The sequence below is a fragment of the Mus caroli genome, unplaced genomic scaffold, assembly GCF_978045245.1.
Source record: "Mus caroli unplaced genomic scaffold, Mus_caroli_1 scaffold_20, whole genome shotgun sequence".
NCBI lineage: Eukaryota > Metazoa > Chordata > Mammalia > Rodentia > Muridae > Mus > Mus caroli.
Window position 1 is genome coordinate 4,066,266 of NW_028227275.1, and position 26,366 is coordinate 4,092,631.

Here is a 26,366-nt window from a genome sequence, read left to right on the forward strand (position 1 = left end):
AATCTAATAAAATAAAATATCTTGATCCTCTAGTTATTATCTCTCTAACCCAACTTTTCCACCCCTACCCCTAGCCTTCAGGGATCAGCGATCCATTTTCTGTCTCTATGTAGATTTCCCATCCTGGACATGGGTGCCTCTAATACATGATAATCTTCCGCGTCTGGCTTCTTTCACTTGGCACAGTGTTCATCCAAGTTGTAGCAGCCACTGTTTCTTCCTTCGTTATTATGGCTACAATAATAGCAGTTATTCCACTGTGCCCCCAGTTTGTTTGTCCCTCATTATTGATGGACATTCAGGTTGTTTAAACCTTTTTAGCTAGTGTGAGTAATATTACTATAAACATTCTTGTACAAGTTTATAGAGATGGTGTGTTTTTCTGTCTTCTTGGGTATACAGGTGGAAGTCCAGGGTCACATGGTAACTCCAAGTTTAATCTTCTGATGAATTTCCAACTCTACAAAGTGGCTGCTCTGTTATATAGATGCCACATAAGATGATTCTAACTATTCTACATCATTATCTGATGTGTGTGTGTGTGTGTGTGTGTGTGTGTGTGTGTGTGTGAAGGCATATGTGCATATTTGTGTGTATATGGAGGGCCAGAGGTCAGTTCATGGTGTTTGTCCTTCGAAGATGTCCAGTTTGTTCTTAAGACAAGGTCTCTCACTGAGACCTGGGGCTCACAGACTAGGCTCTGCTGGCTGCAGCAAGCCCCAGGGGTCTACCTTTTTCTCTCTCCCCAACACTGGGATTCCAAGCACATGCCACCACACCGGTGTGTTTTTATGTTGACCATTGAAGATTGAACTTAGATCCTCATGCTTGTGTACTTTACCAACTGAGCATCTCCCGGAGCATTTAAGAGCTAGCTGCTTTATCGGGAATGAAGCGCTATCTCATTGTGGCTGCTCTGTGCTCTGACTATCAAGAAGAGCAGCATTAAAGTAGGACAAGGTAACAGATTCTCACTGGAGCTAATGGTCGTGGCCTCTCCAGTGTTCTCTACCTCACTCCTCTGGGGTCATTACTTTTAAAGAGAGCAAGGAAGAGAGAGGGCGAAACCATTGCTCCCAGCCCCAATTCGTTTGCAAGCTGCTCACTGGCCCTGCCTCTTGCAGTAGGCACTGCCTTCATATATTGGTTCCTCATTTGGTATTTGCCAAACTCTATTTTTTTTTTTTTTTGAGCACTCAAAAGCCTTACTCTACAACAAAGCTGAAAACAGAACCCAGATTTCTGCTGGAGTTCATACTCCTGTAGTCAATGCTTTGTTGGCTTCCGCTGAAAGATGTCTAAGTGGATGCTTTTGGGATATCTAGCTGGTACTCTTGAAGATAAAATCTGTCAGGTAGGGGATGTCAGGTGATAATGCAGTCTCAAGGAGCCCTGGGTTACAGAGAGGGCAAGCCCAAGCCTCTCTCAGGCGTTCACATCCTAGCAGAGACTGGTGAGAGATCGTGAGATAGCGGAATGCTGTGCCTCTGAGTTGTGACATCCCAGAACTTGAGTGCAAGCTCTTCTTCTCCTTAACTGTGTCACCTCGGGAAGTTAATCTACGCCAGAGTTTCCCTGAGAGTAAGGTTGGTAGGCAAATGCTATATGGTGTGGCAGCCTCATGTATAGAGCCCTGGAAAAATACCTTTGTGGGGTCCCTGTCTATACAAACAAGTTGAGTTGCCTCAAAAGATATGTCAATAGCTTGTGAGAAAGATAAGGCACACTAGCCTGGGGTGTGGCCACTTACCAAGCTTCCCTTCTGGAATAAAGCCATCCCAGGTCCTTCTGTTCTGAAACTCCATGGGCAGGATTCCTGGACTCCATTCCTCAGTGTCTGGTCAGCCATGCAGAGCACAAGAGAGGTCTTACCAGGGTCAGAGAGAGTACGAAGAAGAGGCTGGGATCCACCCAGAGGCACTATTGGCTCCAACTGGTCCAGTGGGAGACTTAGATACATTGAGAAGCATCAGGGCTGGGCCCTTCCTGCCCAGGTCTAAGGACAGTGTTGTCTACAAGGATTAAATCAGGACGAGCATGGCAAAGTGTCTGGCATTTGGACATATACACACATCCAGCAAATTTTGGCTACAATAAAATTAATAGTTTATTTTAGAAATTATTTTGAACTTGGACTAGTGGAATGAGCACTGTAATCCCAGTGCTTAGGAGTTAGAGAGGCAGGGGGATTGTGCGTCTGAAGCCAACTTTGGCCACATAGTGAGTTCAAGGCTAGCCTGAGCTACATATGAGACCTGGTCTCAAAAAACAAAAACAAAACAAAAAAAAGCAAAACAAAAATTATTTTTGCGCTGCCTTCTATGGCTGTGAAGCAACAGAAGCAGAAGCCTGGTGTTGGTGTTGTTGGGCCTGGCACTGTGAGTGAATCACAGGAAATGGGGTTCCCAGGAAGCCACTGTGTGCTTGGAGCATCCTGTTAGGGACAGGTGCTCTGAGGAGGCACCCCCTCCAGCACTCATGTGACTTCCTATGCTAGTGAAGCCCAGAGTGCTCATGAGCAGTTCCTGGCAGGGGACGTGGGGACATTTGGTAAAGTCCTCCTGAAGCTGCCAGAAACTACTCAAGACGCAATGTGGCAGTTTCCTGTTGCTGTCTGGTGTTCAGCCCCTGCTGGAGATACATAGGGCTGCGTGCTTTTCATGGTGTCCCCACGTGTATCTAACCAGTTCTCCTTTGTGCTCCAAACAACCCTCGGAAGCTGGTGGGGGACGCATTTCCTTATTTAAGAACAGGAAAGGAGCAAGTAAGAAGCAAGGACCTGAGGACAAAATAGATACGCAGTAAACAGAGCTTCTGCCCGTGGCTCTCGCTCGTCTCAGACTGCGGAGCCCTGTGCCGAGGGACCATCTGTCATCCTCTGCGAGCCTACTGTGAGGTTATGCTCAGTGTTCCTGTAACTGTCGGTTTTTAGTTTTCTATGTTTAGTATTTACAGTAAGTTCACAAAGCCAATTCTACTTTTAAAATATTTTTATCTGTTCTTTGGGAACTCCATGCGAATCTGTGATGTATGGTGATCGTGCCTAACCGTCATCTCTGCCTCCAACTCCTCCTAGGCCCTCCACAGGTCCCCCTTCCACATTTATATTCTCTTTTGCTGTTTTCTTTTTTTCTTTTTTCCCCATTAAACAGAAATGCATCTGTCTTCTTTTTTTATTATTATTCTCTTTTTCAATGTCCCACTGTGTCCAGTTAGTTCCCACTGTGTGCTCATGGCTATGGGGCAAACACCGAGGCAAGGGTAACCTACAAGTTGTCAGGACTCCAAAGAAAGTGACTCTCCCTCCCAGCTGCCACCAACTGTTCCCCAGCTAGGAGTGAGGCCTGGAGAGCCACTCCCCATCCATGCTGGGGTTTGGACTGGCTTGATCTTGCAGCAAGAATACCTCTTACACCCATTTGACAGATGGGAAAATAGAGCCACACCAACACTGAGTGCAAGAGCCAGGTCTGGACCTGGCTCAGCCTGACATCTATGTCCACACTCTTTGTCACGGTGCCATGCTGCCTCTGGCCTTGCAGTATACCCGCGCAAACAAGTTATTCCCCAGGTCTACTGGCAACGGGCACACCTGAGGTTTGTAATTAACTCATGAAATAGTTGTTTATGCCAGAAAAATGAGCAAAATCTGTTTCCCTAATTCATAAAACCAAGGCATTTTTCAGAATTATTTTTTCTCCTGCTACTACAGGAAATTAGAGTATGTATTACGTCTGACTTTTTTTCTGTCCTTGTGGACTCCAGGCACTGGTATAAAGGAATAGTTTATTTAGGCCAATGACCTTCTTGACAAGCAAACAGGCAGTGCATGGTGCTGTTATCCAAAGTGCTAAGGACACTGGGAGAGGATTCAGTCATTGTCATCAGTTGGGTTCAAATCCCTAAGCAGAATATTCTAGACTGGAGACTGAGAACAGCTTAGCCTTGGCCATCTTTTCCTTCTTCCCAAGGCCTCTGAGAGAGGAAGGGAGACTCCCTCTGGGAGCCCCTGTTGGGCCTGCCTCGCTTGCTTAACACCCCCAGGGGTGTCTTCTCCCAGTGCTCAGATGCCACATAATGGGAGAACCTCATGTGTGTGTGTGTGTGTGTGTGTGTGTGTGTGTGCGCATTTGTATATGTATATGTCCATGTATATTGTCTGTGCATGTATATGTGTTCATAAGTGTGTGCATGTGTGTACACATGTATGTGTATGTGCATGTATGTATGTGTGCATGTGTGTGCACATATGTACATCTGTGTATGTGTGCATAGGTATGCTTGTATGTGTGTGAGCATGTGTGTGTGTGTGTTTCTAAAAGCAACACTAAGATGTTTTCAAAGTAACCATAATATGCAATATTGAGATTCTTTAATTTTTATGACCCTTTTGTCCTGTTCAGCATTGCTAATCTACACCCACAATCAGGAATGTCACAGGGCCCCGGGGAGGTCGTGAGTACTGCGGAATAAAGGTCACAGAAGCTGTGTCCCGCAGGACTCTCCAGAGCACCTTCCTGGAGATGAGAGGCTGCACTGGAAAGAGAATTTACGTCCTCGCAGCTTAGACTCAAGTGTGAGGAGTGTCCCTTAGGTCTGTGAGGGAGGCTGTGAAAATGTGTCCCGGGAGATTGGAATGTGGGGGTTTCTTCTCCCTCCTTCTCAGCTCCTCATCCCTGACTGGTGGCTCTTCTGACCCACAAAGTGGTGATGGCACCTGCTGCTCATTGTGGGGGGTCACTGAGTGACCTCTGCTCCTCCCTGCACTGGTCACTAGGATCACATTGCACGATGATGTTAGAACAAGACTCTTCTCTGCTCAGGATGGAAGTGACAAGGGACACCTATGTTTCCTTCCTTCCTTCCTCCCTTCCTTCTTTTCTTCCTTCCTTCCTCCCTCCCTTCCTTCTTTCTTTCCTTCCTTCCTTCCTCCCTCCCTCCCTTCTTTCTTTCCTTCCTTCCTTCCTCCCTTCTTTCTTTCCTTCCTCCCTCCCTCCCTTCCTTCCTTCCTTCCTTCCTTCCTTCCTTCCTCCCTCCCTCCCTCCTTTCTTTCCTTCCTTCCTCCCTCCCTCCCTCTCTCCCTTCCTCCCTCCCTCCCTCCCTCCTTCCCTTCCTTCCTCCCTCCCTTCTTTCTTTCCTTCCTCCTCCCTCCCTCCCTTCCTTCCTTCCTCCCTCCCTTCCTTCTTTCCTTCCTTTCTTCTCTTTATTTTGCAATAGGTGGGACTGAAATTAGGGACTTACACAAGCTCTCTACCACTGAGCTATCTTCCTGTCCTTGACAAAATGAACCCCGTTCTCACTAAGTTTCCTGGGCTGGCCTTGAATTCACACAATCACTTGGGCTGGCTTTGAACATGCAATCTTCTTGCCTCAGCCTCCCCAGTAGCTGTGATTACAGGTCAGCATCAGCAGGCCCAGCCATAACCAGTTTTTTTTTTTTTTTTTTTTTTTTTTTTTTGGTCTTAGAAGAAAATGGGGTGAGGGAGATAAGAGAATTCATCCCTGCTGGACTTCTTGGATGGTTCACTTTCCCCTTCGATTTATAGTTACCAACCCCTGCCCAAGGCTCTGCTCTCATGTCACTGAAACTGTATCTCAACTCTCAAGCCGAGCCCTTCTGCCCCACCCGGCATTAACCCTGAACACCTGCAGCAGCCCGTCCAGGGATCTGAAGGGTACCTACCACAGTGGGTATCTTCCTGTACCTGCTCTCCAAGATGCCCAGGTCACCTTCCCTGGTCTTCCTGTAACCAAGCAGGACTCAGATTAAGCCTTTTCCCCTCTGGAGAGACCTGTTCACACCTTCCCCTTCTGCTGCCCTCTGCTTCTCTAGTGTCCGACGTGTATTTCTGTTGGAGTGACCTGTGTGTAACCTCTCTCTTCAGTTTCTCCTGAGTCTATGGGGGAGGGAGGGGAGCCGTGTTTGTATTTTTAGCACATGATACTCTCTGGCATCCTGGAGGATGTGCAAGAGTGTGGACAGATGAATGCTCGAAGAAATGGGAGAGATGTTTCCCTTACTGCCTCACCACTGAGGCCTGGAGAAGTGGCCCAGTGACTCCAGAGTGGAAGCTGTGGGTTAGCTGCAAAGTCAGCCGGCTTTCGGTTGTGTGGCCCGGAAAAGTCACTTTATACCTCTGAGCCTTACTATTATAATATATAAAATGTGGCTAAAACCACTTCATTGCAAATAGGTCATGACCCCCTACAAGGAAAAATAAGAATATTTATATATTCAGTGGGACCTTAAAAATATTTCCTCCTTTTCTCCCCCTACCCCTGAGATATGAGAGGATAAGTAGTTGCCTAGGTAATTAATGTAGTTATTTTCCACAGGAAAGAATACCAGAGAGGCCCGGGAAAGAAAAACGGGGCTTGACATATGAACTGGAAATTAGATAAAATTAACCCAAAACGTGAGCAAAAGAAAATTATCCCGACAATTTGAATAACAATAGAAAAACAAAAGGCGGGCATAACCCACTTCGTTCTATCACCTGCTTCGCCATGCCTCGTTTTTATTTAATTCTGATTTATTGATAATTGTCTTGTGCTTCTTTATTTTATTTTCAGGCTGGGGAATGTAGGCAAGCTACTGTCGTCCCAGGAAGCATTCCCATCTAAGTCACTGATTTGAGTGGGTGATATGATAACACACTTGATGTGTTTTAGTTATGTGTCCTGAAAGACTGGTCTTGGGGCTGGAGAGTCATACGACTGGAATCACGCATGTGGCCTTTGTGGCTGACTGCTTCCAACCAGAACAGTGGTTCTCAACCTTCCTAATGCCGTGACCTTTTAACACATTTCCTCATGGTGTGCTGACCCCAACCAGAACATTTTTTATTGCTACTTCATAACTGTAATTTTGTTACTGTTATGAATCATGATATAAAAATATCTGTGTTTTCCAGTGGTCTTAGGTGACCCCTGTGAAAGGGTAACTTGATCTGACCCTAAAGGTGTCATGACCCACAGGTTGAGAACCATTGGACTAGAGAGTATTTTCAAAGTTCATTGATGTTGAAGCATGCCACAACTCAGTTCTCTTTCCATGCATGAGTGATACCCCACATTCTATATGACCCCATTCTGTCTCCGTGGATGTGTCCTACTCTACTGCGCAGGCATGCTACACTCTATAGAGTCATCTGCATCGCCTCTACTTTGGGGCCGTCGTAAATTGGACTTCTATGAACACTGTGTGTAAGATATTTTATGGCCGTATGCTTCCTGTCCTCTTGAGTATCTATCTAGCAGTGGAATTGCTGGGGCATATGATAATCTGAATAGAATTTTTGAGAACCTTGTAGACTCTTTTCCACAGTAGCCACATTATTTCGATGTGTGATATCTTACTGTTTAAGGCAGTTCACGGCACTACAGCATGTCATTTGTCAATTGTCTGTAACATTCTATGCAAAGGAAGCTGGGGTTTTCCTCTGTGGCATCGTTTAGCTGGTTTCTTGACTTGCTCTGCAAATGCCCTCTGGTAGCCCTTTGCTTGTTCTTTAGAAGTCTCTAATCATCCAGTTTGATAGCTATCAACGGCCGTTGAAACTCATCAATAAAATACAAGACAGTTCTGACTCACAGTATCCAGAAAAGTAAACATTAGGCACAGTCCTAAGGGTTTGCATGCATCCTGCATGAAGGAGAAGACTTCCCATGACATAGCATGTGACCTGTAAAGGAAGAAAGGAAGTTTTTGAGAGAAAGGTCAGATAACTGGGGCTCTTTCCCTCTCTCTGTCCTGACCCGGAGAGTGTATAAGGTCATTTATTTTTTATATCACTAGAATGTTCTGGGGAATTCTCAGTTCTCGTCCATATCTGTCTATTCTTTGAAGTGCTGATGTGATTCTAGTGTGTGGTGGCTGGATGTGTTCATCTTATCCATGTGACAGGCCCGACTTGTCCTTAAAGGGGACAGGCAACCTCTGCAGTCACTTGGTAGACATCAGTCAGCACCACAGGGACAGTGGATACTGGATAAGTAGCTGCCGGGTTATCAAGGTCACCACTTGGTCCTGTATTATCCTCAATGGAAATACAGCGTGATGGTAATGTATTCACTAATACTGCAACTGAACTTAACAGACCACAGTTCAGCTGCCCAGTGTAAATTAGGAGTTTAACAAGGATGTGAGCAACTGTGCCTAACACGTTTTTTTTTATTAAATCCCTTATTAAAAGCCCCCCCACAAACAAACAAACAAACAAAAAAAAAAAAGCAGGCGTCTCTTGGGTCCACAGGCCATTTCCAGCCTCGTGGGGGAAATGCTTTGTGCCCTAAACTCAGAAAATGTAGTGTTTATTAGCATAATGAATGAGTCAACAGCCTTTCATTTCTTTCAGTTCCATTTCTACAAGTAACAGCTGTTGGAGAAAGACGTCAAGTCCAGCCGCCGTTTGAGGCTCTTCTGTGGCTGGAAACACTCACCTAACACTTGAAGGGTTGCCTTATCTTCTCTAAGGCAAACATTTCCTCTGCAAACCTGCGGAGCACGTTCTCGGTGTCTGGGATTCAAATTTCACTCCATATCGCTTTAAAAATGTGTTAGGAACGTTGCTGTTTGCAGCATGAGAAAGTAATCCCAGGGAAGGCTCAGTTTCTGTCTCTTGGGTCCACAGGCCATTTCCAGCCTCGTGGGGGAAATGCTTTGTGCCGTAAACTCAGAAAATGTAGTGTTTATTAGCATAATGAATGAGTCAACAGCCTTTCATTTCTTTCAGAGTTTTATCCAATTAGCTTTCCATTATAGGTTTTGTGGCTCAGCACTACCTTTGTCCGTTAGTTGATTTTTTCTTTCTTCTGTGCAGAAATTTATATCCAGCAAAGGTTCTCAGAGCCCTGATATTTTATTCAAGAAAGACCAAATGCGTTTTTCAGATCTCAATCCAAGAAAATAATTTACATTCAAAAGCATTTCTCTTTCTGTCTGAGTTTTCCCCCCAAACTTCAATAAATCAAACACATAAGCAAAGTGTTCTCTGCCTTCCTGGGGTTTGCAGGAACGAAGGGAAGAAAACGGCTTTATAGGGCAGCTCTTCCAGAAATACAGTGGCGTGGTGTTTGACACAGAGCACTAGTAATCCCTAGTTAACCTGCAGCCACACAAAGCTGTTTAAGCATTTAAAAGAGAGTTCCTATACAGGTAAACACTTGGAATCTCATTATAAACAGCTCACGGCTCTGAAGCTTGGTGTTACAAATCCTTGTCTTTCCCTAACACGTGACCACATCCTGGGAAGACACGTAGGGGCATATTTATTTATCAGGACCTTGCTGGTTCTGACCCCAATTATCCTAGTTAGTTCTCCTTACTCATTTACATATATTAAGGAGGTAGCTCTTAAGCCCAGTATGCGTGCTTATAAATTCCACTATGTTTGCACAATAAAATTACCAAAAAAAAAAAAAATCATTGATTTGCTTGAGAAAAAACAGGTTCTGTTTGGTGAACATATTTGGTCTCTTCGGGGCATTGTCCCATTGATCTATATGCAATATATATAATTATATATGATCTAACTCAGAAACTCCTTGAAAGTGGTCAGTGGATCAACATGAGTTTTTTTTTTTCTTTTTTCTTTTTGGCATAAAAATATGGATAACTTAGATTGCCTTTTCTTCCAGGTGGCTCTAGATAAGCAGTCTGTGAGAATGTCCTACCCCTCTTCTTTCCACTGGACTTTCTTTAACACCCACCCCTGGGAACCTGGGTACATACTGAGACCTGTACAAGCCTGTTTCTGGTCAGACCTAATTTTATGTTTGATGTAGATCCCCAGCGCTGACCAGGGTGTGTGTGTGTGTGTGTATGTGTGTGTGTGTTTGTGTGTGTATTTGGGGTCTGCCATTGCTTTTATGTCTGAAAAGCTTTGGCTGAGTGTAAGGTTCTTTGGATACGCTATTCCCTTCCATCAGGGCTGTTCAGTGCAGGCCCTTTGTCCTTCACACACTGGTACTGCTGGGAGTCTAAGGTTATAGCACACACATCTCTCTCTGTAGATGGCGAGGATTTTGCTTTTTGGTTACTTGTTTTTATCCCTGACTGAATGTCTGGAGAATAACACTTCTGGAATCCAAAGCTTAGTCTTAGACCTGGACTAATTTACTATATAAAATTTTGTTAAAATATTACATGTCTACTGTTTACTTTGCAAGTTCAGATCTGTGTTTGCTCAGACATGTTGTATCTAACCTTCTCCTTAGCTTGTTTTGGTTTGTTTGACCTTGTGGAGTAAGTTTTAAGTTTTATCTTATTTTATTGTTTTCTCAAGTGTTTTGGACTCTCTCTTCTTCATTCACTGAAATCGTCTCAGACTTTTCTCTCCTCGGAATTCAGTACCTTATTGGCATCTCTTTTGTCCGTTTCTTAATGTTGAAGTTCTCTTGGTCCTTAGAATTCGTTTTTTAACTCCTACAGTCTCTTTCCTTCCTCTCATAATTTTGTGCTGTGCCGTCTTCTCAGCCTGGAGATTTTATTTGTTTGTCTATTTGTTTGTTAATTTATTTACTTAGTGCCCTAATTCAGTTCCCTGCACCTTTGTGCTCTTCTCTTCCCTCTGGCCACTGCAGCCAGATCCTGGGCTCTGTGCTTAGAATCTTAAGTGGTTTCCCAGCTCAGAAGGAAACACCAAGGACCTAGCAACAGCCCTTCCACTTTTCACCACACACACACACACACACACACACATATACACACAGAGATGTACACACACGCACACACACATGCCTGCACTCATACACACACACATGCACAGACATACACACATATGTACACACACATGCACAGACATACACACATGTACACACACGCACAAACATACGCATATGCATACACATACACACATGCGCACACACATACACATACTTACACATACACACAGACATACGCATACACATACACACATGCACACACATACACACATGCACAGACATACACACATGTACACACACACAAAGACATACGCATATAAATACACACATGCACACACACATACACACACATGCACAGACATATACACACGTACACACACACAGACATATGCATACACATACACACATGCACACACACATACACACACGTACATACACACACAGAGACATACGCATATACATACACACATGCGCACACACATACACACAGACATACACAGACATACACATACGTACACACACATACAGAGTCATACACATACACACACATGCACAGACACACACGTACACACACACAGACATAAGCATACACACACACATATGCACAGACATACACACACGTACACACACACACAGAGTCATACACATACACACATGCGCTCACACACGCACGCACACACAATGTACATACACGCACACACACACTCACACACATGCGCACACACATACACGCGCACATACAGATCCTACCAGCTTTCTTATGCTTTGACTTCCCAGGAAAGCGCTTACCTGGGGCCTTCGATCCCACTCTGTCTGGGGTATCTGTGTCCACACATCTGTGTCCACACTCTGTCTGGGGTAACTGTCCACACACACCCATGTGGCCCCTTCTTTTCCCTTTGCACACTTACTCAAGTGGCAATTTATCAATTTGCCCTCCAAATTTCCTCTCCCCAATGCTATCTCCCAGCTGTTCCTAAAGTACTTTCTACTTCCTACTTCTTAGGCACAGACAGAGAAGTCATTTACATATCTCATTTCCCACCCCCACCCATTGTCCACTCTTTCTTCAGTGCTCCTGAGTCATTCTGAGGCCAGAAGCTTCAGTGCCACCATTTTCAGAGTGACTTACCTGGGAAGACTGTATGGGTGAAAAGGAAGCAACGGGGTCCCTCTTGTCTTCTTATTACATTCACAGAAAAGGACTTGGCTGGAGTGCGTGCCCAGCCATGGAGAGGACAAACCTTGTACTCTTGAAGTCTCATGCACCAAGATGCCTTGACTTCTGTGCTCAGGGGCCACGGCCAGGCCCGTGTGCTCCCTGGTCCCTTTGGACTTCACTTACACGGTGTAAATTGAAAGACTATGTCATTACAGGTGTCCCTGTGACCCCACCTCCCACAGGTCGCACACCCAGGAAGCTGGCTCTGTCCTTCCTGCGACCTCACCACTGGAATGTGTTACTACCATTCACAGATGTGATTGCTGAATCCCACAGAGGGAAAACAATGTGCCCAAGGTCACTGAGCGTGGCATACATGGAATTCAAGCCCAGCCTGTGTCTGAGTAGGCTTCCTGTGTGGCCAGTGTGGCTTAGTAACATTGCTGCTGGTCACAGGCCAGGCAGGAGGGTGGGACCGTTTCTGTGCAATTGTGTCACCAGTCCTGGACAAGTGTGCTCCATGACTTTAGTCTTCATCGATGCCTCCTTAGTCATACAAATTGCAGATTTTCACAGCGTGGTGTGTGGGCGACACAGTCCCTTCGGAAACTATTCCTCCTGTGGTCACGAAGGGAGTGATGGCTATTCGTGCGGCTCATTTGACTTGGCTTGTCCCTTGGGTGTTGACTGAAATGTCCCAGGAGAAAGAGAAAAAGTGTGTTTTCTGGGAAGTGCCAGGGCAGTGGGGTAACCAGAGAGGCCAATCGAGGGCGAGGGTGAGAAATGCAGGGTGTTTGTATCTTGCAATATTCTGTAACCAATAAAAGAGTTTTAACTCTTCATGTAAACCCCAAAACACAATTTCCTGAGAATTAGACAGAGATAATGATTGAACAGCATAAGCAAAGACAGGTGGATCTGGATATGGACTTTTACTGCCCATTGAGGCTGTATCCGGAAGAACAAGGTCATGATGCTCTTGCCTTATAGATCCCAACACATAAAGTCTGATATCAGATGAAGCATAAATTGTCAGGAGAGAGATTACTTAACACACACACAAGGCAAGATGTGGCTTCATTTCCATTGCTTCAGGTCCTCTGTAACAGTACCAGAAGTTAACAGGCATGTGAGCATGGGTGGGCGGGGTTGCATGGACATGTGTGCTTACCTGTCTCTCTGTGGGGAGTATGTGTATGTGTTCAGATACTTGCTTGGAGTGTTTTGCCTCTGTATGTGTAATGTGCATATGTGTATGTGTGTGTGTGTGTGTGTGCGCACTTGAGTGAATGTATGTGTGTCAATATGTGTGTACACATGTGTGAGAATACATGTGTGGTGTGTGCACACAAGCACTTACATGGATCCGTCTTTTTTTTTAAGACTTATTTATTTATTTTATGTATATGAGTACACCGTCGCTGTCTTCGGACACCCCAGAAGAGGGCATCGGATCCCCGTTACAGACGGTTGTGAGCCACCATATGGTTGCTGGGGATTGAACTCATGACCTCTGGAAGAGCAGTCAGTGCTCTTAACTGCTGAGCCATCTCTCCAGCCCCATGAATCTGTCTTTTCATGTCTCTCTCTCTCTCTGCTTGCCGTGTGTGTGTGTGTGTGTGTGTGTGTTTGTGCATATGTTTACTTGTATGGACATGTATTCATGCCTCTGTGATTATATGTGTGACTATGTGTGTTTATGTGTGCACACAAGCACTTACATAGATTTGTGTTTGTGTGTCTCATGTGTATGTGTATGTGGGTACAATGTGTAGACTGGGAATAAGAAAGAGGGGCTATCACAACCTCCATAGAATGGAAGACACAGATACCCAAAGGCAGAGTCTGTGACTTTGAACTTGGACCAACCTGACTCTTAGGTCATACACAGTGTCCTAACCTGTACTATATCCATTTGTGATGAGGACCATATGAGGTGGTGACAGGAACCAGGCTGGAATGGTGGCTGACACATGGTTGGCATCCTGTCATCTGTGGCAAAGGGTAAGCGAGGAAGGCACGGGGAGACTTTACAAAGTGACTTCGCTGAGTGTGTCCCCTGAAGCTTGCTTTCCCTTCAAGGTCATTGTCCATTTGGATCTTGGCGAATACTTGCAAGTAACTGTCACAGCTAGTTTTCATTAAAAGAATGGATTTCCTTTTCAAGTTAAAAGTCAATTAAAAGCTGGATTTTTTTTTCAGTCTGCTTTTTAACGAATATTTATTTAGAATTTAGAGGTACTTGGATCTGGAATATATCTGAGGCTCCCAAGTTCAAGGTTTCATGTTGGTGCTGAAAAGGCAGAAACAGTCAAGGTAGAGCCTAGAGGGAGGTTTCCTGGTCATGGAGACCCCGTCTCTTCTGTGAATTCACAGCCCAGAGATGTCATGTGCTCCCCACCACAGGTCTGAGAGCGACGGAGCCTACTGCCTGTGGACTAAAACCTGCTCACAGTAAACCTTATTTCTCACAAGGGAAATACTTTCAGGTATTTATTACATCAAGGGACCATTGACTAAAGTACTTAGTTTTCATCAAATGTTGCATTCCAACATAATGTCATTATTGCCTGCCTACAGAAGCCATAACGTGTGAACTCCTTCCCAAGAGAGCTCAGAATCTTTTGCAAAAATAAACACTAGAGTCGATGTGCCAGAGTGGAGTCCGAACCTTGGTGGCAGTTACTACCAGAGGGCAGGGAGCCTTGCTATGAAGGCACTGCAGTCCTGCCTGATAAAGCAGTTGATCTGTAGCTCAAACCCTGAATGTACACCTGGCAGACGTGAGAGAAAATGAGAAGGCTGATAGTAGCCTGCTTCTCACACTGCTCCTGTGCAAGTCAGTCAGAGCTGTTTCCGTATGTGTGAATGTCTCACGCACCTGAAATTAGGCTGAAGTCTGTGAGACTATCAGAAAAGTGTCTCAGACTCCAGGAATAGATTGCAGAAAGATGACTGATTTTGTTTACTCAGCCATTTGTATGCTCAGTGGATTGTTTATAGTGACCTTTTTATAAACTGCAACAACTGTTTGGCATTTTCTTGAGCTATATCCTCTTGCTTTGATCCAAACTCGGACCTGGCTCTTGAGGACCACAGGGAAACCCTGGAAGCAAGTGTCTGAATCCTTCTCCTTTAAGGACTTGAGGAAAAGGGCTTGGCTAGGCATTGGGTGGGTAATCCTAAGAGGGAGTTGTCTGTTGTGTACTCTAGAGTTAGCAGGACCCAAGGAGCCAGATGGGGAGGAATTTGTCCCAGACTGCAGGGGGCATTTGTAGTTGCTTGCTGCTTTTGGTCATTGTCCTTAAGGTGTGGTAGCTGTCACACAGATCATTATCTTGACCAGTGGAGAGTGTAAAGATTATCCTTCAGGTATGGCACCGCCCGCATAGTGGTTTGCAAATTTTATGCCGTCTTCCCATTTTGTGAGCCAGCTGGCGGGGCTCAGGATCATCAGTCACCGAGGAGATGTCTGCAGCTCAGGCCTCATCCGCATGGAACCTGAGTCATCAGACGACAGCAGTGAAGGTCGGGTGTCTGCATGGCTATCCCTGACAGATCTGCAGAACATACTTGGGGGTGGAAGTAAATGATAAATCTTCATGCCTCCAAACACATAGCTTCATTATGGACATGAAGCCATCATTCCAGAAACGTAAGACTCCCAAATGAACTGTGCTTTAAAAACAAAACAAAACAAAACAAAACAAAAAAAAAAAACCGTTGCATGTGTGTTGTGTAAAGTGATCCTTCCACTTCTATTATCAGAGAGATTTTTAAGTAAACAAACAAACCCAGACACTTCCTGGACATCTAGTCCATATCAGACATTCTGCTAAACATGGGAAATACATTAAACACAGAGTCGAACACAGGTCACAGGGGGATTTGAGATACAGCCAAAGACCGTAGAGCTCAATTTCAGAATTAAGAAGTAGCTTAGAGTTGAGATTCTAGCTACATTACCTCCAAAGTCCAGCCTCTGCATAGCATGGCATACGCGGTCAGCCCCCCTGTGATGCCCCACCCACCTAAGCTCACGCTTCCTCTGCCGCCCACAAGACTACAAGCAGTCGGTTACTCGATACCTTCTGTCCCATGACCTCTGCTGGGAAATGTCATTTGTGCTCCACCCTTCCCAGCAGGCCTGTGTTCACCTCCAGCCAGCCTGTGTTCACCTCCTATCCTGACGTCCCAGCTGGGACTCAGAACTGTTTGGGCCCAATATGCCTTCCTAGTAGCAACAGGTTATCTATCTGGACATCTTCATTCTGTGCTGTCTGTGTGACACCTGACAGGAGCCAGTGTCCCGCCAGCAAGAAGTGGGGTTAGCAGATGTAAGCATAAAGTAGGAAGGGAATAAGAGACTTGTTCGCTGGTGTGTGCATGCATGTGTGCATGCGTGTGTGCATGTGTGTGTATGTGTGCATGTGTGTGTGCATTTGTTTCTACTGGATTCTGCTAGAGAGGATATCAAGAGGTGTGGAGATGTTACCTGGACACCTTAAGGTCATAGAGCCTTGAACGGATCCTGGAATTCCTGCATTACAGGTGCCTGTAGCTCTGCTGTGAAGAGGGCCTTCCACGGGGCCTGTTTCCCGTGCTCACATTTCCCTCTGAGTAAGCATTTCTATTCAGTGACGGATGCTGCACTTTTTACCCAGAGTGGTGGGGAAAGCCTTTTCTCTCCAGCAATATGGTCACATGATAGACGATCTTGACTTCATTTTGCCAGCAGGTAAAAAAGTAGCCGTCAGGTGGAGGGTTGAGAGTGAACCGGCATGGTGCCGCACCGTGAGCGTGTCTTGTCCAAGGGAGCTGAGCTAATTTCACTGAAAATCATCTTTAGAAAACTGAATAAAAGAATCTTTCTCATGAACTATATAGACTTTATCCCCCCCCCATACTTACCCCGCTCTCCCCCTGGCTTGTCCCCCTCCCCCACCTCTCCCCTTGCTTTTGTCCTCCCCCTCCTCCCCAGCTTTCAGTGTAAATAGCAGATATCTCTATTCGCTTCTGTTTTTGAAGCCTCTAGTCCTGAGGCAGAGTAGACAAAAATAACTTGAGCAGCAGCCTCTGGTTGTCTTGAGAGAACAGAATAGATGCTTTTACACTAAGGCAGCAGTGTGTGATTGTCAGGGGACTTCTGCCACAGGACTGTTATTTAGCAGCTAACTGCTAGTGACTCATCCACTCTGACTGCGGGACAAATTCTTTCCATGGAAAACACTGGTGTGTGTGTGTGTGTGTGTGTGTGCCACTGTGTAGTATTTTCCTGTAGAGAAAGCATTTCTGAACATGAATAGATACCAGCTGATCCTCGGCTCCTGGGGCCTTTCTAGACTCTGTGCAGTTTATCCCCAGAGGTGCACAGGTTTGTTCAGAAAAACTGTCACGTAGAGTTAAAAAGTGGTGGAACTAATGACATTTACAGTATCACGTGCATCTGTGAATGACAGGGCTGGAGCTGGAAATCAAAAGAATTCGCTGTGATGTCCGGCAGGGGGAAAGGGTAGGGGTGTGGGGAGAGATGTCAGTCGCTCGGCCTTATTTCTTATTTATTTGTTGTGCTGCGCTGGGGATTAGAAGCCAGGTCTTCAGCCTGGCTAGCCTTCAGCTTTCAGCTGAATAACACAAGATCCTTGGAGAGCCAGGCTTAAGTGCAACACTGATCTATTTGCACACCAAGCGTAACAGAATGCGCTCACCTGCTCTGCTCATCGATGAAGCTAATTCCAGCTCTCTGCAGCTGATTTTACTTGTCAACATCTCTTTAACGGCTGAGGGTGATTAGGGCAAGGAAAGAAGACAAGTGCAGATTTAACCATGAAATGAGGGAACGCAAAGGACTTGTCTCCTGGGATGCTCTTGAATGGGGCAACCCTCTGCACTGTGGTTGGTGCCCTTCTCTTGCTTGGCATGTGGGTATGAATGGAAGCTATATCCATCTGCGCACTGGCATGGGAAAAGCATGACCCAGCCCCAGTGGGGCCGCACCAGGCAGGCATCGTGTGGGTGAAGGGTGTCATAGAGAAGACGACACAGAAGCTGCAGGGGACAGACGGAGACAGTCAAGCTATCAATAGTAAAGCCTGAGTCACAGATGTAGGAATGCCACAGCTGCTACTTTTACACACCAGAAAGCGAGCGGGCAAGACCTGCCCAAGATGACAACGGTGAAGAAATGGGTGTTTCTCTTCCTTCTCCCCAGCCCCACCAATTTATTTCAGCCGGCGGCACGCTCTGAGTCAAAGCTGAGGCAGGTTGGTCTGCTCCATTCCTTTCTGTTCCCCTGGCTCTCTTAGACCCAACACGTTAAAATATTTGCAGTAAATACCGTCTAATACTGGCTGTGCATTCTGGTTCTGAAAGATGTGTTGGCTGACCATCTGCTCATCTCCCTGAGCGGTACAATGTCTTCTTGTCTCTTGCTTCTCTGTATCTCTCCCCCACTGGTGGATGTATACAATGGGTGTGTGAGGCTGCATCTGGGAGACAGGTGCAGCTTTGTGAACCAGGAAGTCCTCTGCTGGCAGACCTGCCTGTGACCTGCTAGGTCAGAAAGCCAAAGCCAGGAGCTGCCCTCTCAGCATATGCTACCCTCCTGCTAGTCAGTCAGGTCAGGCCAGTCCTGGATGGAGCAGTAGCAGCGGATACTGTTTGCTCCTTAATCGTGACTAGGGTTCCTCCCTCACACAACACAACCACGCGGTTTAAGAGGAATATGCTGAGGCAGCAGAGGGAAAGCAGAAGCTAGAATCTTCCCCAACTGGATAAGTCAGATTTAAATTCTGATCCCGGATAAGGAATCGGGTCCTGAAAGGCCCTCTTCCTTTCTCCTGCCCCAACCCTCATTCACAAATAAAAATGGTTGTGTGTGTGTGTGTGTGTGTGTGTGTGCAATCAAATGGCATTATTCAGAGGAAAATGAACTTGGAGGAACCTTGGCAAAATTTTTCTATTAAGGCCAATTTTACTTACTCAGTTTGCCTGAAAGAGGCTGTAATCAGGATTGAAAGCAGCTGTCATAGGACACTAACAAGCTAACAATTGACGAGTTTACTTATGGGAACAGTCCCTGGCAGTCTGTGGCTTGGCCTCCTTCCTCCTCCAGCAATCATTTATCAGGCCCTGGGAGGGGGGCCAGGGCTCAGGGCTCAGGAACATTTTCCCGGGCGTCAGGAATGCAAGGTGGTGTCAGTGACCGGAGATTAGGGCGCTGGAATTTTGCATTTGCTACCGCAGCAGCTGGAGCTAGTGGTTTCAGCCAGAAGACAGCGTCCGGGAGCAGGGCGCGGCCGCCGTGCGGGCGGGCGGGCGGGCGGGCGTGGGAGCCGCGGCGGGGGCGGGACTTCGCGAGGCTGCCCGGTCTTGGAGTGTGGGTGCCGGGGGCGTCTCCTCGCAGCCTCCGCAGAGGCCATCGGTCTGCGTGCACGCCTAGAGTTCATTCCTGTTGCTTTCGGTGCCCTCAGCCAAGGACCCGGTTGCCATGGTGAAAGAAAAAGGTATTTCTAAATATCGATCACCCTGCATGCTTGTAGAACTTGCAATGGCCCCGCGGGGCTGGGGCACCTTACCAGCAATGATCTTTTGAAATCGGAGCAGACGTGTTCGGGGTGAAAAAAAAAAATCTCTGTAGGACAAAGTCTGGGTTTATGCGGAACCGAGCTTCCAAATCTCAGCCCATCGCAGTATAGCACAGCTGAGCTCAGGGTGTGCATAGTTTTTGATTAATTGCCAGTGGATTTCTGATTTGGGGTTGAGACTTGCCTTCCACCGCCCACCCTATCTTCCATTCTCTCCCTCCGTCTATCAATGAGATCGTTAAGATCTGCCAGAAAAAGGGTCCTTATACCTGGGCGGGGCTGTGTTGAGACAAGCCCAAACCTAGCTGGTGTGGCTGAGGAGCCCCTGGGTGTTGGGAAGGGCTCGTTATTAGCTTTAGTCAGTCCTCCCAACACTTTCCTAATGGATGCCCTAAGCGGCAGCTACACACAGGCAGTGAAAAGAGGGTGGGCGTGGCCCGCACAGGTGTATATTGTTTACCTATTAGGCGTGGCCCTGAGATTAAGATAAGCCTTTGAACATTGAATTCTGGTTTAACCTATTTGTTTGGGAAATGTAAAATAACACCTCAGTTGCTTGCTTTTGGTCATTCAAGTAATATATGACTAGCCTAGTATTTTTAAAGCAAAATGTTAACAAACACAGTCAGGGACAGGGGAAGGAAGCTTTTGGCTGGTACTCTCTCAGTCTTCTATCTCCATTTTCAAGGGTTGGCGTTTGTCTTTCTAGACCCTTCTGGAGTGGAATTAGACTCACAAGTTAGAGGTGATCCTATAAGAGCTGCCAGAGGACCATCCGATGGTCATCTTTTTCTGACGTAAAGGAGCACTCTGGCAGGCTTGTGACTGTTAATGGCTTCTCCTGTGGGACATTTCTTTTTTCTCCGCCAACACAAGACATAGCTGCTCTTCCACCCTGTCTTGAACCACCTCAATGCCTTCTCTATTTCTACTTTCTGTGTGCCCCACTTGGGTTGTGGCTGGAATTTCAGCTTGGTTTTACTGTGCTGACGGGTTGAGCATTGTGTCTGCTTTGGCAGTGGGGAGGCTGTACCCCAGGCAGGACCAAGGGACCACTCCCTTCATCCGCAGCTGGAGAATCTTTGATGCTCACCTGCTTTTGCTCTGCTCTTTCTGTGAATAGACAGTGAGATGGTTACGAATAAGAATGCTTTCTGGTGATGTCTCCTTTACTTGGGGGACCTCCCGGTGCAAATCCAGACAGACACTTGGAAGCTGGGACACCTTCCACCCGACCAGAATAACATGGCCCAATTTTCTGTTGCTAATGGATTTGAGTTTGTATCCCAATGTATGTGATTTATTTATGAGTGGTGGTGATTTCAAAAGCCAACTGGCCCACTTTGTTCTTGTGGAGCTTGTGGCAACCCAGACCTCTTCTGGTACGTGGTATAGATCACAGATCGGGAGTGTTCAAATGGCATCTTTCCTAAGCCTCGCTTAGATTGCGTACGTCCATGCTTGGGCACTCTCTAGCTGGAACACTCTGGGCAGGCTCCCAGGAGACCGCATGCTAGGGTTATCTTAGTCCTCAGCCAGTGATTAGAGGCTGTTCTTTTTTATTTTAAGGTCTATGTCAGTTCGTGGTGCTGCTTCCTAGCTCTGACTACACGACCGGCAGCCCACAATAGAGGAAAGCAGGATTCCTTTGGGTGGTTTATACAAGAATTCCAGGAAAAGAAGCGAAGGAGCCTCTTTAGTTCGTAAAGTGAAATGGGCACTGGGAGCCCAGAGATGATCAAGCTGGGGGATCAGAAAGGGTAAGGAAGTGGCTCAAGGCCACACAGCTAATACTTGGACCACATGACATAACGTGTGCAGATAGAAGAACTGTCATTCCCACAGCCCAGCGCGGAGGGCGAGTTGTTCCAATATGTCCATCTTTTAACATCTCAGCACCTGGTTTAGCATCTGTCCCATGGAGATGCTCTGACAGAGGAAGCAGGTTAGTATCTATCAGAGCCGCCAGGAAACCTGTGCCTTTTTTGCCTCTGGAATGTTTCTGCTACCACATCTGCCCCCTAAAACTGATGGGGACCCCCTAGCAGGCTCACAGCACCTTGATTGATGTCCATGCCACAGAGCAAGGCAGGCCTCCGGCTCCCTGCTGTGTTACCTACAGTTGCACACACTGCTTTGTAAGTCATTTCCCCTGCCTCTCTGCTTGAGCCTGATGTAGGCTGCAGAGAAGGTCCACGCTCAGCCAGCATGGCCGGCCCTGCGGCAGACCCTCTGCAGCTCACATCCTTTGACCTTCCTCATCTTTGTTCTCCAGACCAGACACCCATTCTCCTGCACTCACAGACACTAATCGATCTCAGAATCTTGATGAAGTGGTTGCTTCCCTGAGGTGTTCAAGGGCTCCTTATCCTTGCTGCACCCTCTAACGAAGATGCACCGGAAGGGTTCTGGGGGTTCATCCGTCAATATCTGTCTTCTTGAAGATGACACACACTTGCCAGCCTGTACCCCGGGGACCCACTGTACTTATTTAAAAGCTGTAATTGGCTAACCGATACGTGTTCTGGCACAGTTTCTAAACTAATCTGTTTCTTTCTTGTTTGTGTGTTTGTTTGTGTGTTTGCTTGGGGGGGGCAGGGATAAGTAAATCCCAGAGGTAAAGTTATAAACATATCTCATTTAAATAATAAAGGGGATTATGGCTTGGAACCTATGTGACCCTGTGAAAGAAAGAATAAAGAATTCAGCCACAAAAGTGACCTAGCCAGGTAATAGCCAGGTAAATGGAGTTTTAGACTCGGGCTTCTTCTATGTTTTGTTTTGTTTTGTTTCCTGCAACAACAGAGGTCTCAATGCTCATACTTCTACAAGGGAGGGATGTCTGTTGTCTGTTCTCTACCTGACATTTGAAAATTAGGAGAGTGTGCTCAAGTCACTCACACTCACACACACACACACACACACACACACACACGGGGGGGTGGGGGGGAGAGATGATGTCTCTACAGTAAGATCTCTTAGCTGCTTTCCTTACCACGCAGTCAGCTCCTCCTTTGTGGTTCTGTCCTGTGTATTACAAGATATTTAGCTGGGCTCACTCCTGGACTCTCCCCTACTGGACATTGGCGGCATTGCCCTTTCACTTGTGGTAGCTGAAAATGTCTCCAGACATTGCTAGGTGTAACTCCAGGGGCATGAGGTGGGTTGTGGCAAAATTGCCCAGTTAGGAACAAGGGGACGCCGGGCGTGGTGGCGCACGCCTTTAATCCCAGCACTTGGGAGGCAGAGGCAGGCAGATTTCTGAGTTCAAGGCCAGCCTGGTCTATACAGTGAATTCCAGGACAGCCAGGGATATACAGAGAAACCCCATCTCGAAAAACAAAACAAAACTAAACAAAACAAAAAAAAAACAAACAAAACAAAACAAAAAAAAGTTAAAAAAAAAAAAAAAAAAGGAACAAGGGGACTCTAGGATCCCTTGGGCTGGGTTGTCTTTCAGGTTTAGGTAAATGGAGTCTCTCCAGTAGTGAGTGAGATGCGTACAGACTCCTTATAGGACGCCAGCTGAGCCTCCACCACAGAGAGCTTTGGCACAGACACATGTTCTAGATAATGGGGGTGGAGTGGGGGTGGCTCTACTTCCTGGCTCATTTCAGTTGCTGAAAATGGACTGTGTGTTCTCAGCAGCAGGTGTGGCTGCAGAGGTCCTTCCTTCATTTCCCCTTAGGACTCACGAAGTCCACACGCCTCCAGGAAACTCCTCCATATCATCACGTAGGTACCCCGCATGCTCTTTTCTGGGCTGGGGAGACCCCGTGAACTTACAGGGCACAGTGGCTTCCTTGTCTCTTGGCCGTCTACTGTTGAAGCCAAACAGGCTCACACGTGACTGAGAGGAAGTAGGTGCGTGAAAGAAGCATCTCACCTGAGGTTTGACCTCAGGGTATGCTGATCGGCCATCTTGGTTTGACCTCAGGGTATGCTGATCGGCCATCTTGGTTTGACCTCAGGGTATGCTGATCGGCCATCTTGGTTTGACTTCAGGGTATGCTGATGGACCATCTTGGAGCAGAGGGCTTTTAATCTGGGTCTTTGGAGACTGGGGAGGTCCGAATATGTGACAAATGAGAGTGGAAATAAAATGTGAGATTTGAGAGAAGCCCACATGAGGATGGATGGAACCTGGCCAGGGATGTGTTGGAAAAAAAAAAAAAAGAGAGGGATAGACAAGTCACACAGTCTTTCTGGGAGTCCCTAACAGAACAGACTTGGTGGTTTAAACAACAGGAAGGTGTTGTCTTAGTTCTGGAAGATGCAAGTCCACAATGAAGATTTCTACAGCGCTGGTTCCTTCTGGATGAGTCCCCCAGGGAAGAAAGAGTCTGTGCATCTGCCTGAGCTGCTGCTGTTCGGCCAGCCCTCTTTGTCACCCACTCCTTTGCTTGTAGAATCATCATAGCATCTCTGCCTCCAAACCTGTGTCATTCACGCTGAGCACCTGTCTCGTCTTTCCCACTTTCTATAAGCACACTGGTGAATGATGACAGTGCCCCTCCACCCTTTTAATCTGATTGCCTAAGTAAAGTCTGTCTCTAAATAGAGACCATATTCTAAGGTCCTGAGGGTTAGGCATTTGACACAGGGATTTGCAGGGGCTGGAGGGGGGAATGCAGCCAGTCATACTTGGCAACTCACCTAGGTTAGACCTGGATAGGAGTTGGGAAAGATTGGGGGAGAAGAAATAGAGTAATAGGAGTGGGAGAGAGAGAGAGAGAGAGAGAGAGAGAGAGAGGTTTTAGTAAGCCCTGAACCGCTATCTAGGATAAGGCACTGGTATATGATTAGAAATGTGTGGTCCAGAAGGTAGACGCTGAGAGTTCATGGTCAGCTTACAAGTGCAAGTGTGCCCAATGGCATTATAAAAGATACTGTATCTACAAAATTCTGACTTGAGAACTCCATCATTGTACTACCAAACAAACAACAAATCTCACGCATAAGTTCATGATTCTGTGTTAGGCTGCACTCATAGCTATCCTGGGGTGTCACGCTCTTTAAGAAGATTTTAGAACTGGGTCTTTCCTTCCTTTGGAGGTGTCTGTGAAAAGCTGACACTACACCTTGCTGGTCATAGCTGCTGTGTTCAGCATCCTCCAGGGCCTGACATATCTACAAGCCACATCTTTTGCTCCTGGCAGTGCTGGAGGTGTCCTGTGTCTCAAATGTGACCTACAAGCCCGCCGGCATCAGCAACTCTTTTAGTCATCCCATTCCCAGCTGAAACCCTATATAACCAGGTAAAGTTCAAAACTCCCTGCTTGTCTATACAGGTTTCTCCCCAGCCCCATGTAAACCAATGGCCATCTTGTTTGATCTCATTTGTAATGTTACCATTAAATCTGCGATCGAACATGTGTAAATGGAAGCCTTTAGCCTTTCAGGGTGTCCCCACTCCACAGCTGGGGTAAGGGAGGGAGGGGGTCATAGGAGTCGGAGCACATGTGAGAGACTGCTTAGCCAGAAGAGAGAAGATCTGAGGTTTCCCCCCAACTTTCTCCCCACCTGACTCCCAAACCCGTGCTTGCTACCACCTCTCTTCCATTTGCAGTCTTATGTGAGAGGATGTCACCTCCAACCTGAGCCATGCTGCCCCATGAGAAATACAAGTGTCCTTTTTCTTTGCATTATCAGAAAAAGTCCTGCTTCCAGTTAAAGCTTCTCAGAGGCCCATCCCTTCATGATCTCTTCCCAGATGACTCTCCACACCTAAGTCAACAGCAGAGAAGCCAGACATTTGTCACCTCTGTGGCCTGGGCACACACTTTGCTCTCCTCAAGCATGGGTTGATTTCAAAGATGAACTTGTAAACAGCCTGGAGAGTTAGGAGGTGTTGCTGCCTGGGGTGGTGGCTACTTTCCCCTTGGATCCCATTGGCCACTGACACCTGTCCCTCCCCAGGGAGCACACTGCCCAATGCCACTCAAACCCACTGCTGTAACTGTGGCTATTTGAGTATTGTGTAAGGATTCCACATGTGCCTGAAGACCACAGGGTCATCTTACAAGGCCATCTTTCTCAGTTAAGAACCCTTCCTGTTAAGGGGTGAGTGTTCAAGATCCCTGGGCTGGAGCTGAGTCTGTGACCCTACCCCCACCCTGTGCATGACTTGGTCACTTTTTTCACCTCAACTTAAAAAGCTGATTTTGTTGTTGCTGCTGCTGCTGTTGTGTTTTGTGTCTTGGTTTGGTTTTACCTTTAGCTCGAGGCAGGGTCTGGAAACGCAGCCCAGGCTAGCTTCAAACTCATAATTCCCCTTGCCTCAGTATCTCGAGTGCTAAGATTATAGGTGTGTGTCATTTCTCTTAACCCCCAGGTTTTTCAGGGAACACCTAAGGTCTAAAAGGGAGTTATTAACTTAAAGGAACACCACAGGCTACCATGATTTCACAATCAATGGTCTTGATGGATGACTTATTCACTCAACTCAGTTGTGAGCTTTTCAGCTTGGGGAAGCTCAGGTTTTTGACATAACATTCCACTCAATACAGAAAAAAACAAAAACCCCACAGGTGTGAATCGTTCTTACTGTTACAAACAGAGGTGCTACTCACACCAGTGTGGCTCCGGTGGCCCCCGTCTTCACCCCACAAGAGCTGTCTGCAGTGTGTAGCTCCCACAGCTGAGGGAAGGAAGGTCACATAGAAAAAAATCATAACAGATACCTGCCTGTGCTACCAGCTCACTGAGATGTAAAAAATAAAAATCTAGAAAAGTGAATCCGGCCAGAGCCAGACTTCAGCCGCACAGGTGCGTACACTAGAGGAAAGGGACAGGAAAGCGGCATTTGATAAAGTCAAGACTCCTCAGAGAGTGGACATCTGTGCTAGGGGTTGGCCCACCCTACCCTTAACTGCTCCCAAACTTTGGGAAGTGGCTCTTATCCTTTCCAAGTAACAAGGCAGGTTGACAAAACTGTTGTGTCACCAAAATCC

The 26,366-nt window shown here is 46.6% G+C and overlaps 1 protein-coding gene across 10 annotated transcripts in view; it reads left to right on the top strand.

Moving 5' to 3' along the window:
- The window catches only part of Ablim1 (actin binding LIM protein 1), a 287,337-nt gene that overhangs the window by 99,070 nt on the left and 161,901 nt on the right, over nt 1–26,366 (top strand). For 2 of the 10 annotated variants that reach the window (XM_085833838.1, XM_085833835.1), the window contains exon 1: nt 19,175–19,332. The exons of the other annotated variants lie outside the window; for them this stretch is intronic. Coding sequence is in view for 1 of the 2 variants with exons in the window: in XM_085833835.1 (XP_085689961.1) it covers nt 19,317–19,332 (16 nt within the window). In the remaining variant the exon portion in view is untranslated. Of the gene's footprint in view, nt 1–19,174; nt 19,333–26,366 lie in introns of those variants that run through there. 10 annotated transcript variants of the gene reach the window in all.